Source organism: Poeciliopsis prolifica, unplaced genomic scaffold (assembly GCF_027474105.1).
Source record: "Poeciliopsis prolifica strain line A6 unplaced genomic scaffold, Auburn_PproV2 SCAFFOLD039, whole genome shotgun sequence".
Lineage (NCBI taxonomy): Eukaryota > Metazoa > Chordata > Actinopteri > Cyprinodontiformes > Poeciliidae > Poeciliopsis > Poeciliopsis prolifica.
This window is the reverse complement of record NW_026562414.1, coordinates 5281842-5300234: the sequence shown is the minus strand read 5'-3', so window position 1 is coordinate 5300234 and position 18393 is coordinate 5281842. Positions and strand designations below refer to the sequence as shown.

Here is an 18393-nt window from a genome sequence, read left to right as displayed (position 1 = left end):
AACTTTTATTACATGCATTTTCTTCACTTTGAACTCTCAACAGATTTTAATTTATTGTGAACTCTGAAATTTGTACTCAATAGCTAAACTCAAGCACTTTTTCCACTAATAGCACCATAAAAGATGTGACAAATGTTACCTTAATTTACCTTAATCATCATCAGCAAAGTGAGAAACTCTGCGAAAAACATTCCTGTGATGAAATAGTTATTCTAAAACAGTATTTTTAATCTGGAAAAGAAAAATAAGTGAAATAAAGAAAATCTGACAAAGCGCCTTTCTGCAACAGCGCCTTTCCACTGAGACGACAGGAAACCCACTATCTCCACAATCCACACACTTCCTGTTGAGTTTCCTGCTTCCTGGCAGCAGGGAAACTGAGGGAGTGGCCGCTGATGTCATGGGGAGTCTGCTTACTTGTTGGATTTCACATCCCATTGGGAAGAAGGTGGATACGAGCTTCCGGCTCGCAAAGTCGCATTCAGCTCAGACCCAGTTGGTGTGCTCCAGAAATCTGTGAGATTTACTCATTTTGCAAGGAGAATAGTTTTTGTAGAGGGAATTTAATGTGAAACCTCACACTAGCATTGTTCTGTAAAGAGAGTAAAGCCTAAGCTGACATCACAATCTCTCAACATACTGTGGCAAAAACAGTGAAAAATATTTGAACAACAGAATTTTCCTTGAACATTAATCTTTAGTTTCGTGCATTATATTTTATTTAAACATCTTAAACTTCTGGACCAGCTGCCAGGTTTGGACGCTCTGAGTAAGTAGATTTAAGGCTTTCACTGGAGTAGGCACTTGGGTCCAGCAGATGAGCATTAAAAGTGTCCCATACCTTCATCACATGAATAAAACACCAGCACATCTGCCTCGGCATGGCGTTAACGGCAGCCATTTTTGCAACGATATAACACAGTAAAGGGAATCTGTGGAAAACGTCGCTGCCGTTGGCTGTTTTTCCACATTTCTGGCTGATATTAACTGAAGAAAAGCCATCAGTGTTCAGTCTGATCACATCAGCTGCTAATCAAGAAGACACTGGAAACATCTCCTCGGTCTGACACTGGATCACTAATAGCTGTTACTAATCAATATTTGAGCACAGAGATGAGCTGACCTGGCTAGGCTTATTAAAGAACTGCTGCAGAATAAATCGCCTTTTATGCAATGACCGCTTGTATTTTTCTTTTTTTCTGGCTCTACATGTCGGCTATTATCAGTCAGTTGCCATAGCAACTGACTGATAACAGCTCCACTAAAATGTACGAAAATTATTCCCACACAAAGAACAGAATATTCAGTCCATTACAGTTTTATGTCTCCAGTCTTGACGTTTATTTTGCAATTATTAATAAATGATCATATGAACACAGCGGTGGTCGATACGTATCAACATATGCTACATTTCCTAACGATAGACTGAAGTAAATTATATAAATTTACCAAAGTGCAGCTTGTCAAAGCAATTACAAAATGTCCCTAAGGCAGATATGAAATGACAAGTCTGAAATGAAATGTCAGCTACAAAATGGCAAAGGGGTAAATTACCAACACAAGAGCTGCATGGTATTAAAAAATATATGCAATGATTAATATTATGGGAAAATGTTTGCAAAACAATCCTGGGTTACAATCCCGACTTTCTGCATGCAGTTTACATTTCTCCCATCATCCAAAAACATGCATGTTAGATTAACAAGCCTCACTAAATTCGTCATATTTACTAACCCAAAGTGTGTAAATCTGGAGTGAATGGAAACAAATCAACAGCTCCACTTAACTGTTATCCATGTTTCCTAAATATAAATGTTCTGCGGTTCAGCAGAACAATGCATTATTTTACAAAGTGTTTAAAATCATTCCGTCATTTTTATGTACAAAAAGAATCTCATGTTTTTCCACATTTAACAAAAGAAAATTTCCCTTTTAAAAATGCCTTAGAGTTTAACTAAATACTATGTCTCACAAAGAAACCGTAAAATTCAATCAGGACTTTTATTCCTTTTCATTTCCTAACACAGTCTCTATTAAAGTATGTATAAACATGTCAATGTTTTGTTTAGCCCTGCAGATCTCAGTTTATATTGCTGTACCAAAACTTGAACAATGCTTTTTTTTTTCCCCCAAACGAACAAAACAGAGCAACAAAACATTCAATAAACCCTAATTTATTGAAATGTCCAAGGGTTAGCAGATGTGACTAGCTGCAGCTAGCTGAGTAGTCATCATATCCTTGCGCCTCAATTCAACCGTTTACCAACAAAACGTATGGAAATTCATAAAACTCATCAATTCTGAGTCTTGCGTTAAATTTTGATTCTTTATTTTATTTTATTGGAAGACGTTGGAGCAGAGAGGAGCAAAGCCAAATCTTACAGATACTGAAGCTCAAAGAAGACGACAGGAAGTGTTAGGAGGATGATGGAGCGGTATGTTTAATGGCTTCTCATGTTAAACTGTGAAATTGAGGAGATCTTTTCCAATATTGACAAATTTCTGCTAAAATGCAGCTAAAATAAATGCATGTATGGACTGATTTGCACAGAAGTCCAAAAACATAACTAATTATTGTATTTTGTGACAATTAGTTGTCAAAAAATACAAAGCCTGAGACTCTACAGAAATGTTATGATGATGACATTGTGATGAATCACTTCCAAATGTCTGTGATCTTCAGGCATCCAGGTCTGGTGTGTGCATCCAATATTACATCAGCATACCAACAGTGAGCTCATCATACTTAAATTACAATTACTGCATCCACACACCTATTCTGGGATGATGATTGTGCACCCATAGAAAACACATCTAACGATTTTAATAACTTCTACCATTTTTTAAACACTGAACGCCAAGATGTCCATGAAAATGAAGGAAGAACCAGAGGGTAAAATCTGCCAGTGAATAGATAGAGTATAAGTGATTTACATTGTTTTAACATGTATATTATTGTGAAGGTGAATTATCAATTACATGTAGCGGTAACTCTGATGACTACAGGAGAGCTGCATGGATTTGGTAGGAAAAAACTACAAACAAAACAAACTGCAGCTTTGATTGTGTCTGAATGTGCCACACATTTCAAGCTGAGTCGGCAGCGTTAGGCTTTTTGCTACAGTGAGTCCACGTGACAGAGGAACGTGTTGAGTTATAATGAGCCCAGCAGTTCCCAAACGGGATTTATTCAGTTTGGGTTTGCAAGATTAAAAAGTTTGAGAACCTTTTTCCAGACTAATCAGGCAACTGTGACTAATCTAATCACACGAATGATCTCACTGCTCTCAGCGGCAAATCACACACAAATTCTGGATCTTTTTTATTATTATTATTATTTTGAAATTCACTTGTTTGATTCATCATGTCATACTTGAAACGTTCCTAGCATTGCATATCTGAGTCCCAGCTATACCCAGAAGCATCCTGGATGATTTGAAGGACGGTCGTGAGGCTTTGGGGCTCCACCAGCTGACATATGGGCCACAGGGTGTGATCTAGCAAGAGCGGCCATGCATCTGCTTTACATTTAATCACGTTCTGCTGGACAAGATGCTGCAGCCCTTCAAGCAAAGCTAACAGTTACACCCCAAAGAACAAGTGCAACATGGTTAATAATTTCTTACAAAATGAGGGAGTTGTTGTGCGCAGTATGCCACTCTGGCAAACGGATGCCCAGCTTTGAGCCTGATGAATTAATCGGCTCAAGAAGGAGGAGAGGGGACCTTGTGACCCCCCCCGTTATACCCGAGGCGAGGTGGGGGTTGGACACCAGCCTAAAACTGCTGCCAACACAACCTGAGATTAAAATTAAAACTAAGAGATAACATGCAACAGGCAGAGGGAAGGTTGGTGAAACTGAATAACTTGCACAAAAATTAGTTGTTGGTTGAATGTTTCCCAAATTCCTTACCAATCTAGTTTATTTGTGTAGCAAATTTCAGGAACAACATAAATACACAAAAAGTCATAAAACATCAAACTAGTAAACACTTCAATTAGTCAGATGTCATCAATTCACATCAAATATGTTGGTCCATTAAAAACCCAACTCTAAACAGGTGGGTTCATTTGGATTGAAAGAAACTCAGTGTTTCAGCAGTGTTGCGGTTTTCTGGAAGTTTCTTCCAGATTTGTGGTGCATACAAGCTGAATGCTGCTTCCTAGAAGACCTGAGATGTCTTCTAGGAAGACAACAGACGAAAACAAAGACGAAAACAACATAAAGCTGAGTATCACTAATTAGCTATTTCTTTTCCATTTCTGTTTATTTCCAGAGCTGATGTAGAAGTTGTGATAGGACAAAAACCTTCCTTGGTTTTTCTAAAGATAAGACAAAATATTTAATCAACTGTATGATTACTGAACCGAGGTTGTTTATTGTGTCTGTTAATTAATGTTAATAAAGAGAAATTCTCTAGAGAAACAAATAGACTTTTTCAGGTAACATCTCCAGGTGCATAGTTAACAATAGTTACCTCACTGATGCTGATTTACCAGCTTTGTCTCTACATTTAGCTTTTTGGGTAAGAAATTATGCTTCATGTGTCCATCATGGTCAGTAGAAAATCTACTGACAATGGTTCAACTGAGAGCCACCAATATTTCATACTGGTTTTGACAACTTAACAAAGGAAGTGTTTGTTACTCCAGTACAACTTATCCATCAGAAGAAGACAACTTACAAGAGGGAAGTAAAATATTTTGATATAATTGTTGAAAATTGTGATTTCAATTAAGATTACCCCCATTTTCTTTTACTTTTTACCAGAAAACAATGTCCCATGACAGCATTAGAGGCACAGAGTCCATCGAGCTGATACATTGAGTTCAACATTCCACTCAATACTACACACAAGACAGCCTCTGTGGTTATGATACTGTCTGATGTTGCAACGGCAGCTGTGATTAGATTCAAAGTAGTAATCTAAGATACTTTATAGAGGTAACAAAACTGGGGTAAAAACAAACACTGGAAATATGGTATGACAAGGTTTTCAGATGATAAATCAAATTAACTTTGATTTATTGAGCAAGTTATCTCTTTAATTCATACATAAACAACAAATAAGTACCAAAAGGTTTGATTACAGTTAGATATGATATGAGGAAACAAACTGACCTACAATCATGAGAAAGTTGAAATCATTTGTTTTTACCTTTAAACCTTTTGCTAGCATCCCCACCTACTGCTCGCTTGGTTCTCACTCTGTAATTCATGGGAGTACAACGCAAGTCCAGTAAGCCAGTTTCATTACAGCTCTGCTTCCTAACATGTTGCAGAGTCAAATTATTGCTGGCAGCTCCCATCAACCCAGCTGATGTGGTTTAAGGACAATGCATGGACGGGATGTCTCATCTTCCACAATTTGTCCTTTCAGCCGTCCCTACCCAGGTGTTAGCATTTACACACCAGCCATTTGGTAATACTTTAAGCTTTTATTTATTTACACAACGAGTCCTAAAACCCTGTCTTGGCCCGTCGGCCATTGCGATGCCACTGCAAACACAGACACTGGTCATTGTGTCAGAAATCTGACCTTATGTACAACTACTGTGATGAATACAAGGACAATTCATAGCAAAAGGTATTCGTAGTATCCTGGTAAACGCAGTTATGTACCTGCTAACTAGCTAGCTGGCAAAAATTTGTTAAATCAGTGCCGACTTTGACTCAACTACACGCATTTCTAACAATAAAACCAAAAAATGCGAAATAAAGCACTCATTTATATAATAAAAATGATGATGATTTTAGTGAACATAACTGTCAACTTTTGAGGGATAAGGCTGTTAGCTACTCCACAGATACAGTTGACGGCGGTAGGCAAGCTAGCAGCTAGCTACATGTATTTTATTTATTTCAATAAAATAGACAAAGCTGAAATGTAGATAATCAACTCTAATATATGTAGGTCGCTTCAGCAGCCCATATAGAGTTAACATCAAAGGTCCCACTATGAATAGTGTAAATCCGCCGGTTTTTCAATGGAGTCTGGCGGCGCTTCGTACGTTGAGGACTTTACCACCGAGTTAACCACGCTGCCCTCAAACACCACCTGACTTTATCTAACCCCCTCGGTGTCCGCCACTGGCAGCTTTATTCCCCCCACAGCAGAGGCCCCACAGGGCCGCGGCCTCTCCTACAGGTCTCCTACCTCTGTGGGCTGGCTGATCTCGAACAGGTCGAGCCGGTTGGCGTTCCAGTGGTTGATGATGTCGGCCAGTTTCCTCCTCTCCTCCTCCCTGCTCCCCGACATTGTGGACAGCGTTACGGAGCCTCAGTCAGCGTCCGTCCCGCTGGATAAAAATCTAAATAAAAAAAAAAAAACTTCCCGAAACGTTAGTCCACCGGAAAACCAACCGCCAGCGAAAACCAACCGCTCACGTCTTCCGATTTTTTGTATTTAATTATTTCCTCTACAGCCGGTACTTTGTATCCCAGCTCATCGACCGACCTGCCGTCTGATCCGTTGCTGCTTCGCGTTCGCGGTGCACCTCGGCGCGCTCCCGCTGAGTCCGGGAGCGCGCGCTGGCGCTTAACTATTTAATGCCCAATAATTCTGATTCATGACGCCGCCGCTTCCCGGGATGTTTACAGGGTTAACGGCAGGCACGTGAGCTACTAAACAGGATTACGTCATCGAGAGCGAGTTAAAGCGATATTTCCCCGGAGCATATTCATATTTAATTCAAGATTTCAATGGGCGTTACTTCTTTATATAAAATAAAAATTTATAAGAAATTGTATTGTATTTACAATGTTATAAAAAATATGTTTTTGAAAAATGTAAAAAACAGCTACAATTAAAGCTACTCCATACAAATTTCTATCAAATATGTGAACAAATGTGAGTAAAAACTGTACTAAAGTAAGAGTAGCACTGCTTCAAAAATATTTTTACTCAAGTAAAATTAAGTAGTGATCCAAAAAATTACTCTATCAAGAGCAAAAAAGGTAATGTAACTGAACAATTTATCAATCAATTAATATTTAAAAATTACATCATCAGATGGAGCAAATTATAAAGTTAAGTGGAATTTTTGGGATTAAATCATGCAAGTAACAAAATATAACAAAATCAGGCAAAAGAAAATGTTTCCAAATCAGTTTCTGTCAACAAAAAACTTATGAAATTTCAGCAAAAACTGCAGCTGTGTGTCGGTGAATCTTTGGTTAAAACATGTTTGTTTCTCATTTATTGGGTAGAATCCAGAAATTTTACTCAACTAAGAGCAGCTATACTTCATAATAAAATTAGAGAAGCAAAATGTAAAGCACACCGAGTTCCCTTGTTGCTGAAATGTGCTTTACAAATAAACTTAAACTTGACTGTCAGAGGGAATCCCATAGTGGAAATCTGCACTTTGTGATGTTACTGTAAAACAATTCAACTAAAGCGCTTTATCATCCTATGTCACTTATAATTAGGAAAATAAAACTGTTTAATTTAATTACAGCAGCAGAGGTGAGCGGTTTTGTTGTCATCCTGGAGCTACTTGCTAATTAGTGCTAGCTTACAGGTGCTAAATGCCATAAACAGCTGCTGAACCCCTCAGCCTCAAAATAGGAAGTATTATATTCTAGCTTTATTTTAGCTTCCTGCCAGTCTGAACTGAATATATAATTTGATATTTGTTGCCAGATTTATTTATGGGGGGGAAACTGCCTTTCTGTTGTAAAGAACTATACAAATAAACCCAAAAATAGCAAAAAATAAAAGAAGAAGTACTTCAATGTATTTTTCTCAAGTAAAATTAAAAAGTAGCAATCAAAGAAATGACTCAAGTAAAAGTAAAAAAGTTGGCAAAAAGTCACCTGATCAAATGATCAGTCATTTGATATTTAAAGATCACATAATCAGGACCAAAATATGAAGTTAATTTTAATGGTAAAAAAGACAATAATTCATACAAGTAGAAAACAACAACAAAGTCAGGCAAAAGAAAATAAAAATCAGTTTCCTTCAATAAAAAAACAAACTTTAAGAAAAACTGCAGGTGTGGGTCTTTTGAATATTCAGTAAAAACATGTTTGTTTTTCATTCAGTGGGTAGAAAATCCAGAAGTCAAGAGTAAAAATACTTCTTAATAAAATTACACAGGTAAAAGTAAAAAGTACAGCACAGTAAAAATATTCCTAACAGTACATCTTGTCAAAAAAAGTTACTCAAGTAAATTTAATTGAGGAAATGTCATTATTTATTAACCAAATTTGATACGACAGAAGTTACTGGACCAATTTATCGTCCAGCAAAATGCTGCAGTATCAGGCCTAATTGAGAAAAAACGCTGGTTTCCGGGGGGTTTGTGTTGTTATTATTATGTGTGACAGTTTGTTGCATTCATGCAAACAGCAGTTCTTTATTAACACTCCACTGTGAGTGTCTGAGAAAGGTCACCAAATATCATGCAGATCCCTGCGAAATGTCAGAAACAGAGAGATGATCACATCCATAAAAATAGCCGTGATACAGCAGAGGTTTGTCATGTGGGCCTCCCACCTCCTTCCCAGACGGGGAGCAGCGCTGCAGCAACAGCAGCAGCAGCAACAGCTTCCTATAAATACATTACTCACCGAGCCAGAATCAGAGAATCTGTGGGTGTTGCTGGTGTGATGGATGAGTCCTGCTGTTCACATCATGTGTGTGTAATGAGTAACAATGACTTTTGGCAAATCGTTTGATAACAAATCCAGGAAAATAATCTATTTTCATCTCAGCAAATACCTCTTATCTTGAACAGAGGATGACACAATGTGTGAATCTCAGTGATAGGAATATTTACTTTGCTCAAGTAACTAGTTTACGTAAGAGCAATACTATTATCTTTATTGTAGCTCATTTGTTTTCTGACCGTTTTCTTAAGCTACATCTGGAAGTAGCATTGTTTGGAAAATAATTCCCTATGGTTTTGAATTTCTGCTCCAACTTCTTTCCTTTTGGACAGTTGTCATGTTGCATAACCGTGGGAAGAAGGTGTTTTACAACTGGGAGCAGCTGGTTAGCATCTCAAATAATACCTGAAAGGAGGCTTCATAGATCCAGAGCAGAGAAAGAGGAAGTGATATCCCCTACTCCAACATCTCTGTGCCTAGCTTTCCAACTATAAAGCTAAACAGAGATTTAAAGAGGAGCAGCAAAAGCAGATGAAGTTGACTAGCATCAATTGCCAACAATTAAGAGTCAAACTAAGTTAAATTAATCTAATCTAAACTAAACTATGCCATGCTAGCTAAATTAAGATAATGTAAACTAATCTAAACTAAACATAGATAAACTAAGTTACAAAAGCTTATTTGCCAACAGTTAAAGGTGTAGAGGTAATCTAAGCTGAGATAAGCTAACTAAACTAAGCTAACACAAACTAATATAAACTAAACTATTCTAAATCTAACTAAAGTAAGCGGAGATAATTTACTCTTAACGAAAGTAAGATAATCTGACAGGCACTCTGTCTAGAATTAGCTCATTGCCAACAATTAAAGATGTTAAGCTAAGCTAATATCAACAAATGTAAAGCTATATAAACGAAACTAATCTAAGATAAACTAATCTAAACTAATCTAAAATAAGATCTGAGCTAAACCAGTCTAAATTAAGCAAAGATTAACTAAAGTGACAGGCACTCAGCCAAGAATTAGTTTATTCTGACATTAAGTTGTGGTTCTCTAACTAGAAAGAAGTTGTAACGTCGACAGAAATGATCTAAAAAGTATCTTGTTTTTTCATCTTGACTGATGTAAAGCTCTTACTCACTGTGAAGAAAGATTTGGGTCAAAAGGCAAGTAAATCTCTAGCTTTTCTCATCCATTTGAACCTTCATTTATGAATAAATGAACTGGTTGATGGATGGATGGACCTCTCTGCATGTGGAGGGGCTGACCCTCATTTAAAGACCATAATCATAGGACCGAAGCCAGCTATGCCACCCCCAAAAAACCAGAATAACTATCATTTGGGCTGGTTTGTGTTTTCCCAGTAATGGAGAACAATTACATGTTTCTGAAACTTGTTTTACTTTCAGAAGAGGCTGGTTTCATCCTCCACTGCTGTTCACTGAGCCGAACTGAACATATTAGTTCAGTTCGGCAGCAGCAGAAGTGAAAAACCACAACAGGAAACCAACTTTACCAGACAGACTTCAATACTTCCTGTATTTGCGACATTATCCTAGTCTCTGTTCACACCCACCTCTGCGGTTGCAGTGATTGTTTGAAAAATGCCCACCTAAACCAGTTCTTGTTGACTTTGTCTGTCAAGGTCTGATAAATGCAGAGAGATTGTCTACTTTGATCTCACTCTGTTTTCCATTTCACACAGTGGGAGATAAGAAACGTGGCCTGCAAAGCCTTCATGCTCTAATCCTCCCTAACAGTTATCAATTATTATGTCTCTTGACTGCGAACATAATAACCTTCTGTTATCTGTCACAAATGTAAACAATGATTTCCTCTCTTATATTCACCATTATAATCTTAAAAAACGTTCCAATATTTTTTTTTTAGAATAAAAACAAAACATACAAACAAATAAAAGCAAACAACAGATAATAATTTAAGAAGTTTAGTGAAAATCAATAATTTACATGTTTTAGTAGACTGTGTAGGAAAAAATTAAACGTTATGTTGGTGAATGTTAAATATGCTACTTAGACAATGTAGAGATTTGTCTTTACACAGTTTTAAAGGCAGATTAAATCACTTCCCATTTTAGTTTTAACATTAAATAAAACTTCCCCTCATTGTTAATTTTTCTACAGTTTGTCATGTAACATTACATGACAAACTGGTGGTCTTGAGATTTCTGAAATTAAATAAAAAGTGGAAATAAAGATAAAGAAAAAAACAATTAGAAAAGTCAATTATGTTACACAGAGCATAAAAATAAATGTAAATAAACAGAGAAACCAAAAGCTACATAACTTTAAAAATAAAATACAATTCAATAGAAAACAGTCCAAATGTAGTTGTTCAAACTGAAAGGGTCAGGTATCCTTAGAAGGTGGAAACTTAGTCTTGAAACAACAAAGTAGCTGTTAGCTTTGATCCTAGTAGCCGGTAGCTTAGCTCTGAGTGGCTATTGGTAGCTGTTACTTTAGCTCTAAATAGCTGTTAGCTTAAATTTAAGAAGCTATTTGTGTAAAAGGTGGTACTGTTACCTCACCATTAGCTGAGCTCTGAGTCGCTGTTTTTTTGGCTGAAGTAGCTTTCAACTTTACTCTGAGTAAATGCTAGTATGGAGCACAATAGCTATTAGCTGAATTCAAAGTAGCTGTAGGCTATCTGTCTTTTAGTTATGAGTAAGTTAACAATTTGTAGATGTTAACATGACCTAGAGTACCTGTTAGCCGATCTTTAAGTTACTAACTCTGAGTAGGTTTCAGTTCCAAGTAGCTTCCAGCTCAAATTTTGTAGCTGTCAGCTTTGCTCTAGGTAGCTGTTAGCTTATCTCATAGTCGCTTTAAGTTTAGTTTAGAGTGAATGTTAGTCAATGTTAGCAGATGTCTGTAAGACCAAGAATAGCAGCTGTCATTTTAATTATGAGTGGCTTTTTGCTCTAAGTAGCTATTAGCTTAACTCAACATGGCTGTTAGCTTTTCTTTAAGTAGTTGTTAATTCAGAGTATATGTTAGCTTAGCTCTGAAAGGATATTAGCTTTGTTCTAACTATATGTTAGCATGCCCAAAATAGCTGTTAGCTTAACTCAAAGTAGCGATAAGCCTAGCTCTGAGTTGTTGTTATTTTGAATCCGTTTCCAAAGTCTTCCATGAATGATCTCTTCAGATTCTAATTAGTTATATTAAAATTATTAACATTCACATTACAGCAGTAATTTTCCAAAGACATCCTTGTTGATTGTAGCATGGTAATATTAGCATTTTGCTGCCGTGGTTTTAAAACTCTTCAAGTTGGTTTAGTTTCTGGTATTTTTCCAACTGTTTTAGTGACACATTATTTATATCAGTGATTACATTACAGAGACAACTGAACTCTTACCTCAGTATATATCACAGAGTCATGAGCAAAAGGGCTTCTCCATATAAATTTCTGTGATTTACTATCACGCTCATGTGTGCTGTTGTCTATAGTGGGCTGAATTTACAGTCTTCACAGTGAATTGTGACCTTTTCAAAACTGATGGCTATACATTGATGTTTTCCAGGAGAAGAGAATTTAACATTTAGGCCAACAGGAAGAATATTATGTATTATAGCTCATGAAGTCAAGAGTTAAAATAAAAAAGCTACAGGGAAATCAGGTAAAAACCAGCAACCTGACTTCTAAATTCAGATTTTCTATCATGAAACAAGCCAAACTTGCCTCAGGGATCCATCAAACTACACAGAAGGTCGCTAAGAAGCGAAGAATATTTGCACAAACAGCTGTGGTTTTTAAATATATGCCAGGCAGAAGAAAAGCAGGTGGTACATTAGAAACAGATGGGGCGCAGCAGCAGAGGGGGCGCGCTACATCCAGAGACTCCCAAACATCTGAAGAGTATTCAGGCTGAGGGAACATCGACAATTATGACAATTTTGTGGTCAAATAAAAGTCAAATTAAAGTAAAAAATTTAAAATTCACATGCAATCCTAAGGCTAATCTAGAGTAATCAATTAACTAAACAGTTTCGTTTTTAGACAGACAGGAAATCAGAGAGAACACAGAGAACAAAAAAACTCCAAATGAACAAATAATCCTTCAATTAATGACAGACTGGAAAATTACACAAACTTCAAGAATTTATTAAAATTAAATGAGAATTCACCACACAATTCAAGCAATTCAAAATACGTCTTTTTTATTTCAAAGGGAAATTAAATAATCGATAAATTAAATATTTTATTTATTACTTTATAAATGTGTTTATGTAATGTATTTATTCTATGTACAAATTTATACATTTTATTTAATTTATAAATGTATTATTACTAATACTATTATTGTTAATAATATTATTGTTGTAGATAATAAATTGTTTAAATTTTGATATATTTATTAATTTATAAATTAAATCAATTTATTTACATATTAAAAATATATTAAATAAATTAATTAAAATGAAATACATAAATTAGATTAAAGACAATTGCCACTTGAAACACTTATTAGTTGGTAAATGACTGTTATTTTCTTTTTTTTCATTGTTTATTTGCCAGTATAAACAAACAACAACATATCAATAAAAATATATCATTAATATGGAATAAAAAGAGGTTAGCTCTAAACTCTGACAACCTGGAGGTTTTTAGAGCCTCTTTTGAACTTTATTTTTCTCTCCAGATCCGATTTTAAGTATCAAAGACGTGTGATCAGTCAAGCAGCTCAGGAATGCACCTCTCTCGGTGCAGTGCTATGATTCAATTTGTTATCTATCAACACACCTTTCTGTTTTTCCTGTCCTGCTTTCACCATCTGTGGCTCAGATTCCAAGAGAAACATGGATATCTCCCACACAGCTCAACAGGAAACATCTGCTGCACTGTGAAATGCGGCTCGCAGGATACGCGCAGAGCTGCAGATCGCTTGAATTCAGAGGCGTCAATAAATATGTTCCTAAGAAATTATCCTCCTGCTGACAATTTTAAGATATTTTAAACTTAAAACAGCCACGAACACAATGGCAACTCATCTTACAAGATTACATTCTATATTTAATTACTAGAACTTATGAATTAAAGAAAAGCAGAAGGAAATCGTTTTAAGTCATCCTGTCACTTTAAATCCAAATTATCTGCTGCTGGCCACGCCCCCTCCAACTCAACGTTTACATTTTCACGTAAAAATGGCTGCAAACGGACACACAACCGTACATCTTTGAAAAGCAGAAGTGGAACCAGCCAACCAAGTGTGTTGAAGCTCTGTTTGGGTTGCGGGCTGAGCTTGGCTGGGCTTAGTAGTCCATGCCTGCTGATTCGTGACGTTACAATCAAAAGGAGTTTGAAACGGCTCATTTTCCAGACACCAAAAATCATTAAATTGTTGCCAAAAGTCAGCTGGATGTTGTTGTTTTTTTCTTTATTAAAAAAACAAACTGTTTTTAGAAGCAGCTGTGACCCAAATGGAAGTATAAACACATGCAAAAACAGAATTTTTCATCATAAGTACAGAGTTAATCATAACTGTTTGAATTGTAGATAACAAATACGATATGAAAACCACAGGGCTGCTTGATACGGAGTGCAAATGCAAATGAATTCACAAAAATCTGAACCGGAAATGATCCGCACCACTGAACCGCCATCTTGATAGGAAAAGCATAGATGAACCACGGCTTCCAGACCAACAAAAACAAAGTACATTGATACTCTTGATAAAAAATATCTCTGATGTGTTTAAGCACATCGGTCCAAAGACTGTGTGCATTTGTGAAATATTTTTGTCACTTTCAGCACAAGGTGTTGATATTTTGCAACTTTCAACTCAAAACTAGGGAAAATTCTCCACATTTAGAACAGGAGAAAGATTCTGTGACATAGATTGGCATATTCATCCATTATAGATGGAATTAAAAAAGGAGTAAATTTCCGCTGAAAGAACTATGAAATGTTTTTCTCAGAATTTTTTGGAAATTTCTGAGCTTGAAAAGATGAAAATTTGCTAGACTTAAATAGTTTTTTCTTTTGTATTTGTCAAAACGTTATTTTCTGAAAAATATTTCCGGGAATAATTTTGACAGTATTCTCAGAAAAAAATCTAGAAAAAATTTGAATTTTCTGAGTTTGAAGAGCTGAGAATTGCCTGGTAAAAAAAATCTGAAATTTTGAGATTAATTTTAGAAATTTCCAAGGAAACGTGGAGATTGAAGATTCAAAAATTTAAAATTTACGATGTTTATGATTTTTTTTCTCGCAAATATCACATTTTTGGTGATCAGACATCTAATTGTTTTATTTTGGGTTTTTTTTAGAAAATTTTTTGGGTTTTTTTATATAAATTTTTTTAGATTAATCTCAAAATTTTTTTACTTGTTTCTAGCTACAGTAATTTTCATGTTTTCCAACTCAGATATCTGCTGTTTTTGGAGAAAATTTAAATATTTGTTTTCTATCTCCAATGCCGATCATATACTGTCGTTGTTATAAGCAACAAGAACAAGTGTAGAACAATTGCCTAGTAGAAATTATGACAAAATCTTTCTACTTTGTGAATTTTATTTAACTGATTGAAAAAAATTACAACATATGACTTATATAGAAAAAAACGTTTGGAGGAATAAAAGTCATAAATGTTTGATAAAACCAAAAATCATATTCTTCAAGCTCCATTCTGCACTTTTTCTGGCTCTGCTGCTGCATGCATTATGCAGGAAGAGTGGAGATAAAAGTGATGGAGAGAAACACGAGTTTTGCATCATCTGCTGATCTGTCCTGTTGACTGAACATCTATTAGTCAGTAGGAATCCATCTCAGTCGCTGACGCAGATTCGCTTTCATGTTTCACTGATGCTCATGCAGAAAATTCATCCAGTCAGACACTCTGAGCACGTTTACGTTTCCTCTGACTGAAGTGTTTGAAAAAAAAATCATCCTAGAGATTAAATTTTATCATACTGCTCATTTGAAACTCAAATTTCTGCAAAAGTACAGAAAGTTTCACTGTAAAGACAAAATCTTACAAAGTATTTTAGTTCACTTGAAATAAGACAAAACTAGCCAGTAAATAACTTTTCAGCAAGATATAAGAGCTTGTTTTAGGTCAATAATATTAATATTATTGATTAATATTATTAATATTGATGAAGAAACGGAAACTCCACTTGGCTTGGCTGGCCCAGTCCTTCACCTAGCAGCCCAGTTGCAGATTATTTCACTTATAAAAGGGGGAAAATGTCTTGTTATAGTTCAAATAATCTGCCAGTGGAACTAGTATATATTTTTCAAATCAAAATTAAGGAATTATTGACCTAAAAAAATTACCTGCGAGTTATTTTTGATATTTCCAGGAGAAATTAGACAAAAATACTTGGTGAGATTTTGTGTTTTTGCATTATTTGTTTTTGTTTTACAAAGTTTGAAGTGTTTTTATGAGTGTAAAACATAATTTTGTTCAAAAGAATGAACAGAAAGAGCCTGGCTAAAGTAGTACAAAACATTTTCAACTAACAAAAAGAAAGTATACAGGAAGCTGGAAGTTGTGTAAACCTCCATTTAATTCTCATGTTTTATAAATAACTATGTGTAAAACATAATGAACCAACTAACAGTTTATGGTAGGCAGTGGCGTTTGCTCATAAAGTGGAGGTTACAGTGGGAATATGTTGTTTTTATGGGGGGAAAATAAGGATTTTAAAGGGATTATGGTGGAACACACCAGGAAAAAATGTAGAGGCCAAACGCCTTACGCTGAAAACTAAATAGAGGACAGAATTCAGTGCTTTTCTTGTCTTAATTAGTCATTCGTGAAGCTTTTCAAATATATTTTGAAGTTTATCTTTGAGATTTGGCAGCTTTTTCACTCATTTTTATCAGTAATAATATTAGTTTATCACAATATTCTCAACTATTATTGTGATAGTAAAAATGATGATTAAAAACAAATTGGCACAGCATTCACAAAGCCACAAACACTAAGGAACATTTCTATTCGAAATTAACGTTTTTACTACGACGGCGTATTGAGTTACTGTAGATCAGCGGGGCCCAAAGTGGGTCGTGGAGGGCCGGCATCCTGCATGTTTTAGTTCTCTTAACACACCTGGATCCAATGATGATCACTAGAGGCTCTGAGAAGAACATTGACCTGCTGGAAAGGTTGTTGTTACCGGCAGGGAGAGACCAAAACATGCACGATGCCTCCAGGATCCACTTACTGCTGTAGATAGAAAGTAAAGGAAAACATATCTGTCAAAATAGTATTTTCAAATTGATTTCAACAATTTTCTAGAAAAAAAAAAACCTGGAAATTTCAAAAGTTTAAAATTTGCAAGAAAAAACAAGAAAATTTAAGGATTAAGCTTCGACATTTTTTAGACAAAAAAATTTCAAAAGACAAAAATGTTCAACTTTTGAAAATAAAAAAATGTTTTTTTTTCTAGAAAATTACAGAGCTTAATCTTAAAATTTCTGAGTTTTTTTCTAGCAATGTTTGACTTTTCAAACTGAGATATTTCAGATTTTTTTGGCAGAAGTTTACAACTATGTCATTGTACTTCAGCCACTTACTTGAAGAAGTGTGACTTACATCATTATACAGATTTCATGTATTCATTTTTTCATTTACTGACATTTATTGATGCTCTTGCAAAAAACCAGGGGAGAAAAGAGATTTTTTTCAATGAAAAGCTGCTTTTTAATTCATTCCCATTGTTAACTGACTTTATTGTTGTCTTATTCTGTCTGTCTTTATGAGGAAAATATGACCATCCAGATGTTGACAGTAAATTTTACGAGTATAACAGTTTCACAGTCCTGATTTTCAACCCACTGAGACTTATTAACTTTCCGCAGCACGCCACACATCAACTCAGAGCGCTGAAAAAGTAAAAGCTGGAGGTTAAAACACTCAGAGCAACGAGGGAGGAGTGAAGGGTGTCAAACTCACAGGGGAAAGTTGAGTTTTACAGATGTTCAGGGAGCTCATGTTGGGCCGTTCGCACATCTGACAAAAGCGTCATCGGAAACAAGAGTGGAGGATTCCTGTCTGACTGCGGTTTGTTAAAACAGCTGCCGGGTCGTTTGGAGTCGATGTGCGTTAAATCTGAAGGAACCAACAAACAGAACGTTAAAAAAATTAATCTTGTTTTTTTATCTAGCAGTACAGTGTATTATGGCTACTGTAAATAGAAAAAAAATGACAAAATCTTTGGGACTAACTCAGAAATTTTGAGCTTAATTTTTGACATTTTCTAAAATAAAGAAATTTCATAGCTCCAAATTTACCCCACAAATTATAGGCCATTTATTTGGGATTTAACAGGTAGTTATAATGGTAACTCCTTCTATCCTGGTTTGTTTTTCTACTTTCTTTTAAAGACTTAAAAACAGTCGTTTGTAGAAAAACAGAAATTTCCTGCACAAAAATAAATAAATCGCATAATTCCATCAATATTTAATGCAGTGTGTGTTGCTATTTGTTGATAGCAGAAACAAATAGCTGTAGCAACAGTCAGCTGGCCAAGTGAGTCAGAGATGAGATAAGAGAGGGCGTCACCAGTTAAACCAGTTTGTAGTATTGAAACCCAGAGACTGGTCATGCACTGTGAAGTAAAACTCGATATTCCTGTTTCACTGTGTGATACGAGCTGAGGAGACGAAGTGTGAGAAACTAGAAAACCAGAAACTAGTTTTGGAGTTGTTTGTACGTTCATATTAAAATTTCAACATGTTAAATAAACAGGCTAAATGTAATTATTCCTGAGCAGAAATTTTAAAAAGTTACAATGTTAGATAAG

At 35.6% G+C, this 18393-nt stretch overlaps 1 protein-coding gene across 16 annotated transcripts in view; it reads right to left on the bottom strand.

The window, feature by feature from the left end:
• The window catches only part of afdna (afadin, adherens junction formation factor a), a 119962-nt gene that overhangs the window by 87046 nt on the left and 14523 nt on the right, over nt 1-18393 (bottom strand). For 7 of the 16 annotated variants that reach the window (XR_008607617.1, XM_055054297.1, XM_055054300.1 and 4 more), the window contains exon 1: nt 6159-6568. Coding sequence is in view for 15 of the 16 variants with exons in the window: in XM_055054297.1 (XP_054910272.1) it covers nt 6159-6260 (102 nt within the window). In the remaining variant the exon portion in view is untranslated. Of the gene's footprint in view, nt 1-6158; nt 6570-17543; nt 17700-18393 lie in introns of those variants that run through there. The other 9 variants (XM_055054307.1, XM_055054305.1, XM_055054312.1 and 6 more) reach the window with 5 other exon arrangements.